This window comes from Selaginella moellendorffii, unplaced genomic scaffold (genome assembly GCF_000143415.4).
Source record: "Selaginella moellendorffii unplaced genomic scaffold, v1.0 SELMOscaffold_58, whole genome shotgun sequence".
Classification (NCBI taxonomy): domain Eukaryota; kingdom Viridiplantae; phylum Streptophyta; class Lycopodiopsida; order Selaginellales; family Selaginellaceae; genus Selaginella; species Selaginella moellendorffii.
Genome location: NW_003314319.1, coordinates 123,081 through 132,953, shown reverse-complemented (window position 1 = coordinate 132,953; position 9,873 = coordinate 123,081). Strand labels below are relative to the sequence as shown.

Genomic DNA, 9,873 nt, shown 5'->3' with positions numbered 1-9,873 from the left:
AAAAAGAAAAAGGGGGCAGAGAACGACCCAGAAAAACGGGCCAAGATGACCAAGGAAAGAGGCAGCCGAAGCTGAGTCTCTTACTCCTCGTGGCACTTCAGTCCACCGCGCCAGAGAGCTTCCACTTCGATCTACTTCGCCGCCTTCTTTCACCCAAGGCAAGAGCTCCTCCAGCCAGTTCACGGGACGCGCAAGTGATCCTCCAGCGTGTGTCTGAGAATGGAACTAGACCATGCCACAATATCAGCACGGAAGCCGCTTACTTCTTCGGCCTTCCCATGGAAGGAAACGAGGAGGAGATGATTACCTTGTCCACGGAAGTCTCCCACAAGTTTTGGATAGTCTCGTACGCAGCAGACGGAAGCAGGAGATGCCATGGAGGAGATTTCTACGAGATTGATCTCTCGGGTAAGTAAAAGAGTGTGTTCTTTTCGAGCGTTGTTGGAAAGATCCTTTCAACTGCAGGTCACCAATGGAAGTCACGGCCATCAGTAACAGACCTTGGAGATGGCTCTTACCTCGTGGAGCTCAAAGTCGACGGAGAATTCACGGGCATCTACACGCTGAGGGCCATTCTCTTGTACTCCAACTTCCACGGGATGGATCACTCCGCAACCGAATGGGCTGTGGACAAGGAAGTGTTCCGCCTCCAAATCCACTTCACTTCTTCTACTGGTGGCAGCACAAGGACTACTCTTCCACTATGCACCAGCAGCGACTTCACCTCGAAAAAACCGTGGTTAGGCAAGTGGACCCGAACAAAGTTCGACGAGTCTTGCGCGCTCGACGAGGATGGACGTTACCTTTGCCTAAGAGACGACGAGCAGTGCGACGAGAGCCAGTGCAGTGGAGCTCTCGAGCGCCTGGAGAGCAACGGATGGGTGTACTCTGCGCACTGTAAGTTCCGGATATGGAGCACAACCGAGGCGTGGAAGTGCCTGGACGGGAAGAAGCTCTTCTTCTGGGGTGACTCTAACCACAGAGACACCATTCGAAACCTCCTCAACCTTGTTCTTGGCATGAATGAAACCATCGAGCAGCGCTCCATCATCATCAACGTCACAAACCCGGCAAATCCTGCACAAAAGCTACGAGTTTTTCAGATTTACAACGGTGCTCCTGATCCAGGAAAAGTTTTCCTAGGACTGAGGTCACTAGATGAACCGGCTTACCTTGAGCTTGTCAAGAAGGAGTTTTTTCAAGGAGGAGTGCCGGACGCGGTGATACTTAACTCGGGCCTCCATGATGGACACGCTTGGAAAAATCCCCGGGAGTTTGCCACAGCGGCCAAGACCGCTGCACTGTTCTGGAAGTCACTGTTGCGGGAGAGCAACAAAGCACGCGTGGTCTTCCGTAACACGGTCGCCGTGGCTGGAAGTATAAGAGCTAATCCCTCCAATCCTCAAAAAATGGAAGCTTTCAACTCGATCTTGAGTGACGAGTTCCAGCGACAGTTCCGAGCTCTGGAGAACCTGGTCATGTTTGTGGATAACTATGACATGACTTTTCCTTGGCACTATGATCACTGCTGCAGCGATGGGGGGCACTATGGAGTTGCGCCTTCGTTGTCACCATGGTTTGGCACGATTGGCCACTATTACTTTGTTGATTTGATGCTCATTCATGTGCTTCTTACCACCATTTGCTCTTAGCCCTGGCAAAACAAAAGTTAAGACTGATCATAAGTGAGTTTCAACAAAATGTTACCTCCAATGTCATCTCGACTGCCAGCTCCTCTAGGAAGCTAGGATTTCATTCTTTTAACGTCAGATACACCAAATCCATATAAATGCTCAAGCTAATTTCAAAGCACGCATGCAAAACTTACAGTACAAAGGTTGGAGAGAATGTTTGGCTTAACGGCCGGTCACTTTGGTAGCTGCTTCAATGAATCGCCTTTGAGGCATATGAACTCCACTATGAACGGAATTATTTTGATTTCTCTGGGTGCTTTCTTGTTGCTAGCACTGCATTTATGCACACCATTAAGTTACTACTCTGATTTGCTGTTCGAATTCAAAGACAGAGTACCTTCGATGTCGTCCCCCAACTCAAACAAGCGTTCGTCTTTCAACGAGTCTACAAGCATCTTCTTCAAGCGTTTCTCTGAGTACGGCAAACAGGAATGTCACAACGTAAGTACTACCGCTGCTCTCTTCTTTGGGCTCCCTAGAGCAGAGAATGGAGGCGAAATTACCTTGTCCACTGATGTTCTTCACAAGATTTGGATCGTCTCATATGCTGCTAGCGGAAACAGGAGATGCTTTGGAGGAGACTTCTACGAGACGGATCTCTCCAGTTAAGTTTGTTCTGAAAGTTTTTGTCCTCACGAATTTTCTATCATCTGTAGGTCCTCAATGGAAATCAAGGCCACCAATCACAGATGTCGGAGATGGCTCTTACCTCGTCGAGCTGAAAGTGGACGAGGAATTCGCTGGAAACTACACCTTCAAGGTTATCCTTCTATACTCCAACTTTCGTGGACTGGAGCATCAGCCGGATCCATGGGCCCTGACGAAAGAGATGCTAACCGTCCAAATCCGTTTTACTACCAGCCGGAAAAGAAATCCTCATCTTGCAACCTGCACCAGCCACGACTTCATGTCAGCAACAACATGGTCAGGCAAATGGACTAGAACAAAATTCAACGAGTCCTGTCAGCTCGACAAGGAAGGACGTTACCGTTGCTTGGGAGAACATGAGGAGTGCGATGACAGCCAATGCATTGGCAACCTTGAGAGCTTGGAGAGCAACGGATGGGTGTATTCAGCACACTGTAAGTTCCGCATCTGGAACGCAGCCGATGCATGGAAGTGCTTGGACGGGAAGAAGCTCTTCTTCTGGGGCGACTCAAACCACCAAGACACAATCCGGAACCTCATGAACTTTGTTCTTGGTCTGAACCAGGAATACATAGAACGGATCTTCGTGGCCAACGTCACCAATCCATCCAATCCTGCACAGAATTTCAGCTTAGTATCGATCTTCAACGGACATGCAGATCCAAACCAAAACTTAATGGGTCTAGGCTCGCTCTACGTACCGGCATATCGTGATCTGGTCAAGAACGAATTCTTTCGTGGTCGAGCTCCGGACGCAGTGATCATAAACTCGGGCATCCACGACGGGCACGCATGGAAAAAGGTTCATCACTTTGCCGCAGCAGTTCAGACTGCTTCGGCTTTCTGGAGGTCACTGCTGGAAAACAAGAGCAGCACTCGTGTCGTGATCCGCAACACGATCACCCTCGCCGCAATCAAAAGAAGTGACCCCTCCAATCCCCAGAAGATAGAAGTCTTCAACTCCATACTGAGCAACGAGTTCCAAAAGCAGCTGCATAGCCTGGAGAACCAGCTGATGTTTGTAGACGACTACGACATGACCTTCCCGTGGCACTACGATTTCTGCTGTAGCGATGGTGGACACTATGGCATAAAGCCTGCGCTGGCACCTTGGTTTGACAGAGTTGGCCATTTTTACTTCGTTGATGTGATGCTGGCTCATGTCCTGCTCACAGCCATTTGCTCGTAGTTAGAACAATGGTTTCCACCTACAAAAGAAATAGAAAAGGTTACGCAAACTGACCTCAACGAGAAACTCCTTGTGATATCTAGTGAAGATCGCAAAAGAATATGAAAGTGGTTACTCACAGTTAGATTTCCACCTACAAAGAAATAGAAAAGTTTACGCTCAAACGCAATGGAGGATATGTAGCTCGAGAAAATCCTTGTGATAGATCTAGGACTCTACCTACAAAAGAATAGAAAACCTTTACCTCAGGATATGTAGCTTGAAAAAATCGTTGTGATATGATATCTAGAGAAGATCGCAAAAGAATATGAAAGTACTGCGTCAGACTTATATCACCTGCAAGAAAGAAGAGGACCTCTATAGAATTTCTTGCTCAACCCTTGCCCAACCACGATCTGGAGGAGCTCTCGCGCCTCCTCCGATTCTCCGGCTCGGGAGAGCGCATCGATCATGAGGCAGAGTTGCTCCTTCCGCGGCGCCAAGCCATAATCCCCGCGCATCGACACGAAGCTATCCCTAGCCGCCGCTAGCAGCCCCAAATGGTTGCACGCAATGAGGCTACTCACGAAAGAGCTCTGGTCGGGCTCGATTCCCTCCATCCGCATTTTAAAACTCTCCCGGCTGGACCCAAACCGGGCGTGCCCGGCCACGATGGCATTCCACGTCACCAAGTTCTTCTGGCCCGGCGGTATCCTCCCAAACGTCCGCGTGGCATTAACAATCTTCCCAGATAACACGAACGCGTGGACCAGCGTTGTCCACGACACCACGTCCACCTCAGGCATGGCATCAAACAGCATCTTCGCGAGATGCCAATCCAGCGACGCAAATGCCGCCAGCAGTGCGTTCCAGGAGAGGATATTCCGCTGCGGCATTTGCCGGAAGAGCGCTGCCGCCTCTTGCGCGTCCCCCAGCTCGGCATTCATCGCGACCATGGTCGTCCACGTCACTACGTCTTTGTCCGGTTGCTTCTGGAACAGACTCCGCGCGCTTTCCACGTGGCCGCCCCGGTGGCAGGCAAGGATGAGGAGATTCCACGACACGGTGCTGTGCTCTGGCATCGTGTCAAAGAGATGCTTGGCATCTTCCAGGTGCCCGGCCTGGGCATATTCGGTTAGCATCGCGTTCCACGTCGAGGTATCTTTTGCTCCCAAAGAGTCAAATGCTACCCTCGCCTGTTTGGCATCTCCCGCCAAGAAGAGCGCCTGGAGAAGCGCGTCCCAGGATCTAGAATCCCACTCGGGCATTCGATAGAAGAGATCTCTCGCGGATCGAAATTGCCCGGCGCGGGCGAGCGTCTGGATCATTGTTGTCCAGGACGCGTGATCTCTCTCGGGCATCCGATCAAAGAACCCCTCCGCCTTTGCGAGACTTCCGCTCGTCCCAAGCGCTATGAGCATCGCATTGAATGACACGACGCTCCACTCGGGCATCGACGAGAAGATCTTACTGGCGCGCTCGGGTTGCCCGTTTTGAGCGTATGCCTGAAGCAAAGCCGTCCACGCGAGAAGATCCGTCTGGGGGATCGAATCAAACAGCGATTTCGCTCGGCCTGGATCGCCCAGCTGGGCGAAAACCCGGAGAATCGCCGTGCATGAAACGATGTCGTGCTCGGGCATCGACTGAAAGAGGTGCTGGCATTCGCCCAGATTCCCCTCGTCCAGACGGCCATTGAGGAGAAGCGTCCAGGTCTGGCGATTCCAACCCGGCATCCCCAGCAGATCCACGGCGTCGATGTGACCACGCGAGACGTAAGCCGCCAGCATGGCATTCCACGTCACCAGGTTCTTCTCGGGCATGGAATCGAACGCGCGCTTGGCTTCATCAAAATCCCCTCGTTTGGCAAATGCCTGAACAAGGCAAGTCCATGAGACAGTGTCCAACTCAAACATTTGATCAAAGACAGACTTCACTTGATCGAGTTTATTGAGCTTCAGTAGCGCAGCTAGAATTGTATTCCAGGACACAAGATTCTTCTCTGGCATGCTCAAGAGGATCTGTAAAGATTCTTCAGGATGCCCATTTACGGCATATGCCGAAGCCATGATATTCCACGAGAAGAGGTTTGGATGCTCGATACCGTGGAATGTCTGGCAAGCATCTTCGAGGCATCTGACACGGCCGTACATTTGGACTGTTAGATTCGCAAGGAATGTGTCACCTCGTACAGGACTGGTCTCAAGTTCTCTGTGAACTTCCCTGGCTTGAACTGGGGTTCTGGCATTTCGTAGACGAGATGCGAATTCGAGCTGGAGTTCTTGCATTACTCACTAATAAACTCCCAATTTAATCTCGTGACATAGAGATGCAATGCAGCCAACAAGATCCAAATCACTCCATCTACACAGACTACTTTGCGACACTCCTCCGGGCCTGTGGGAGAAGCAAAGATCTCGCGCATGCAAGACGCATCCACGACCGGCTGGCGCAAAATGGAGAGATTACAAAAACCTACATCGCCAACTTGGTTATCGAGATGTACGGCAAATGCCAGAGCCCGTGCGATGCGCGTTCCGTGTTTGATTCTCTGGAATCCCCCAATGTATTCTCGTGGAACATTATCATTGCCGCGTATGCTCACAATGGGCATCTTGAGGAGGCTAAGGCGATGTTTGATCGAGCACCCGAGCCAAACGTTGTGTCGTGGACGACGATGCTCCAGGCATATGCCAAAACCGGGCATCTTGAGGAGGCAAAGCTATTTTTTGTCTCTATACCAGAAACAAATGCAGTGACGTGGACGACTATGATCAGCCTGTACGTGCGGTCTGGGTTGCTTGATGACGCAAAGCACATCTTTGATTCCATGCCCGCAAAAGATTCCATCTCGTCAACCGCTCTCATGCAGGCATATTCCCAACGAGGGCATCTTGAGGGAGCAAAGCAAGTTTTTGACTCCATGCCGTGCCACGACGTGGTTGCCTACACAGCTATGCTACAAGTCTACGCGGATTTAGGGTTTGTTGAAATGGCAAAACATGTGTTTGATTCTATGCCGTCTCGCAATGTGGTTTCCTGGAATGTCATGATGCGAGCATATGCCGAAATCGGGCATCTGGATCGTACACTCAACCTCTTTCTGAAAATGCCCGAGCGGAATATTATTTCCCACACAACAATGCTCACGGCATATTCGGAGAACGGCTACGTGGAAGAGTCGCACAGGGTCTTTGCCGGGATGCCCGAGTACGACATGGTCTCGTGCAATGCGCTCATCCAAGCCTACAGCGAAGCTGGAGACGTATATACCGCGGATTTTTTATTTGAGGTCCTGCCGTTTAGAGACACGGCATCTTGCAGCGTCATGATTGCCGCATATTCCCGCTCCGGGCATATTTACCGGGCCAAGGATGTGTTTGATTCCATGCCGGGGTGGAACATTCTGGCGGTAAATGCCATGATCGCAGCATACACCCAAAGCCGAAGCCTTGAATATGCCAAGAATCTCTTCGACAACATGCCCGAGCACGATGCCGTGGCGTGCACGAGCCTCATGACAGCATATTCCCATGCCGGGCATATCCAAGGCACAAGGCTGGTGTTTGATGCCACGGCCGACGAGAACCGCAGCTTGGTCACCTGGAATGCCATGGCTGCGGCATATGCCCAGAATCTAGAGCTGGAGAGAGCGATCGCCCTCTTTTGCGAGATGCCTGAGAGGAGCGTCGTGTCGTGGACGAGCATGATCTACATCTTTGCATCGAGCATGCGTCTGGATCTCGCGATCAAGCTATTCAATCGGATGCCCAAGCACAATGTGGTCGCATGGAACTCGATCGTCCAGGCATTCTCGGCGTTTGGAGATGGGTTCCAAGCGCTCGCCCTCTTCCGGATGATGGTGCTTGAGGGGTTTGATCCAGACGAGATCACCTTCACGAATGCGCTGGTGGCTTGCAACCACATTGGCCTCGTCGAATTGGGGCTGGCATTCTTCCTTCTCATGAGAGATTTCGGTGTCTCGCCCCAGAGGGAGCACTACTGCTGCCTGGTGGACGTCCTGGGGCGATCTGGAGAGCTCCAGGATGCCGAGGATTTGCTAGCGAGCATGCCATTCGAGCCAGACAAGACGGCGTGGGGGGCATTCCTTGGGGGCTGTAAGATCCACAAGGAGATCAAGGCAGCCACAAGAGCAATGCCCAGGGCGATGGAAATTGGGAGCTCCACAAACTCTGGAGCGCCATGCGTTCTTCTTTCCAGCATTCTTCCAACGAGCTAGTTTTTTAAAACGAGAGCTCAGGGTTTAAGGATTAGGGTTCTTGAGAGCTCAGGGTTTAAGAATTAGGGTTCTTATGGCGATCGTGGGGGAGAAGGGGGCGATGCGGCACTGGTCGAGGTCCCAGCGCCAATGCGGTAGCCGGATCGCGCTGGTGCCGACGATGGGATTCCTACACGAAGGTCATCTGTCGCTGGTGTCCGAGGCGAAGCAGCGAGCGGAGAAAGTGGTGGTGTCGATTTATGTGAATCCCGGGCAATTCGCTCCCGGGGAAGATCTGGATGTGTATCCCCGCGATTTCGATGGCGATGTCGAGAAGCTCAAGGTCCGTCTCAAGAATTATCGCTTCTCTCTCGCATTTTCTTTTCCTTTTCTTTTTGGAGCAGCCACTTGGCGTGGACATCATTTTCAATCCACGCGACTTGTATGTCCGAGACTCACCCGAGAAGAATGGCGCCGGCCACGAGACTTGGATCCGGGTGGAAAACTTGGAAAAGCCTCTTTGCGGTGGAAGCCGTCCATTGTTCTTCAGGGGTGTTGCTACCGTGGTGTCAAAGCTTCTCAACATTGTGGAGCCGGACGTGGTCGTGTTTGGCAAGAAGGATTACCAGCAATGGCGAGTCTTGTCTCGCATGGTAAGCTCCATCGTTTTCTTCTCTTCCATTTCTTTCTTTCTTTCTTGGTCTTTTCGATTCAAACAGGCTGACGAATCTCTTACCTTAGCTTAGGTGAGGGATTTAGACTTTGGAGTGGAGGTGGTCGGCTGCAAGCTCGTAAGAGAAGCCGATGGCCTTGCAATGAGCTCCCGGAATGTGAGACTCACTGCCACCGAAAGAAAAAATGTAAGTCCTACATTTGTTTCGTTTCTAGTTCTTTGTCTCCTAAGTTCCAGTCTCTTTCTTTGGCTCAGGCTTTGGCGATCTTTCATTCGCTCAAGAGGGCTGAGGAGCTCGTGAGATCCGGCGAGACGGATTACAGTGTTCTCATAGAACAGGCAGTGAGTGCCATCAGCCATGCCGGTGGAAGAGTGGATTATGCAAGCGTAAGATTTATTTGCTCGGCTACTTAGTTCTCTAACGCTTTTGTGTTTAGATTGTCGACCAAGAAACACTGCAGAGTGTCGATAAAGTGGCGAGCCCATCAGTGTTTGCAATTGCTGCGTGGTTTGGTAGTGTTCGTCTCTTAGACAATGTTGAGCTTCCTAATAGCTAAGTTATTATGTTCTTCATCTTGATTGCCAGGAAGAACATCTTTAGAAGTTGTCCACATTGCGGACCTATTTTTCAGAATCCAAAGTCAAATAACGGGGCCTCGGAAGTTTCTAAACGATCACTTGCAGATTTTGCTTTTATCTACAATCTTCATGCCGAAGGCTATAAATTGCTGTGCAATGCCCTTGAAATTTGTGTGGATTCAATCGTCTTCACAGATCCTCTCAGCTGGGCGATATCCATCTCAATCACAGGTACAAAGCACCATATTCTTTTCATTGGTTCATTCGAACTCTTTTCTTCGCTTTTTTTTCAGAGTCGTGCCACTTACAAGATGTCGATCGTATAATTACCTGCCACAGCCGCAAGCTGCGGTGTACTCTGCACAGAGAACAACTCGAGGGGGATTGCTCATTGCCGAAGCTACTGCAGTCTCTACCTCTGGATTGGGGTACGTGGATTTGTTTTCTTTCTTTCTTGTCTGTTTTCTACTGGAATGATGACATTTTGATTTCTGGCTCGTGTAGATATCCAAGCAGCCCGGGATATGGTCTGAGGAACAAGTCGAGGAAACCCATTGTCAGGTGCATGACTCCTTCAAATCTGGCATGTTGTTTCTCACACATGTAAGTTTTACCTCCCTTCTCATCTTTTTTCTTTTCTTTTTGATGGATTTTCTCTTTGCGAAGCTTACCAGCCTCACCAAAGAGCTCCAATTTCATCCACCAGCAAGCAGGCTTCTGGAAAAGTTCTACTTCCAAGAAACCGACCTCTCCGGAAACTCCCAGTCTAGTGGAAGACTTTTTAATCGCTGCACAAAATGCCATTCGTGCAGGAAAAAACGAGATTAAATCTCATGAAACTCTGAATTGATTCACAGGCTTTGATGGCGTCAGGTTGATGTTTGAACGGTTGTTT

General features: G+C 50.5%; 5 protein-coding genes across 7 annotated transcripts; 4 read left to right on the top strand and 1 right to left on the bottom strand.

Moving 5' to 3' along the window:
• The first annotated feature begins 83 nt into the window (after positions 1–83).
• Positions 84–1,713, top strand: LOC9655080. Its single transcript, XM_002983475.2, has 2 exons — positions 84–408; positions 466–1,713. Exons 1-2 carry the CDS (start codon positions 279–281, stop codon positions 1,650–1,652), a joined length of 1,317 nt encoding a protein of 438 aa, XP_002983521.1. The 5' UTR covers positions 84–278; the 3' UTR covers positions 1,653–1,713.
• Positions 1,714–1,788: 75 nt separating this feature from the next.
• Positions 1,789–5,821, bottom strand: LOC112351195 (pentatricopeptide repeat-containing protein At4g02750-like). Of its 3 annotated transcripts, none has more exons than XM_024688592.1 (7): positions 3,586–5,821; positions 3,044–3,507; positions 2,683–2,956; positions 2,404–2,582; positions 2,198–2,344; positions 2,032–2,106; positions 1,789–1,967 (listed from the first exon to the last, which is right to left on the bottom strand). In XM_024688592.1, exon 1 carries the CDS (start codon positions 5,793–5,795, stop codon positions 3,864–3,866), a length of 1,932 nt encoding a protein of 643 aa, XP_024544360.1. In that variant the 5' UTR covers positions 5,796–5,821; the 3' UTR covers positions 1,789–1,967; positions 2,032–2,106; positions 2,198–2,344; positions 2,404–2,582; positions 2,683–2,956; positions 3,044–3,507; positions 3,586–3,863. The 3 variants fall into 3 exon arrangements, with proteins under 3 accessions (XP_024544360.1, XP_024544361.1, XP_024544359.1); XM_024688593.1 differs by having other exon boundaries at positions 2,404–2,956; positions 3,586–3,664; positions 3,776–5,821; XM_024688591.1 differs by having other exon boundaries at positions 2,404–2,956.
• Positions 1,848–3,531, top strand: LOC9654915. The gene is made up of 2 exons (XM_002983474.2): positions 1,848–2,298; positions 2,351–3,531. The coding sequence occupies exons 1-2, from the start codon at positions 1,848–1,850 to the stop codon at positions 3,529–3,531; spliced, it is 1,632 nt and encodes a 543-aa protein (XP_002983520.2).
• A 15-nt stretch (positions 5,822–5,836) lies between the features above and the next one.
• LOC112351146 (pentatricopeptide repeat-containing protein At4g02750-like) lies at positions 5,837–7,747 on the top strand. The gene is made up of 2 exons (XM_024688479.1): positions 5,837–6,141; positions 6,286–7,747. The coding sequence occupies exons 1-2, from the start codon at positions 5,837–5,839 to the stop codon at positions 7,745–7,747; spliced, it is 1,767 nt and encodes a 588-aa protein (XP_024544247.1).
• Positions 7,748–7,808: 61 nt separating this feature from the next.
• Positions 7,809–9,055, top strand: LOC9655078 (pantoate--beta-alanine ligase). The gene is made up of 5 exons (XM_002983473.2): positions 7,809–8,069; positions 8,131–8,379; positions 8,473–8,586; positions 8,655–8,786; positions 8,837–9,055. Exons 1-5 carry the CDS (start codon positions 7,821–7,823, stop codon positions 8,954–8,956), a joined length of 864 nt encoding a protein of 287 aa, XP_002983519.1. The 5' UTR covers positions 7,809–7,820; the 3' UTR covers positions 8,957–9,055.
• The last annotated feature ends 818 nt before the right edge of the window (positions 9,056–9,873 follow it).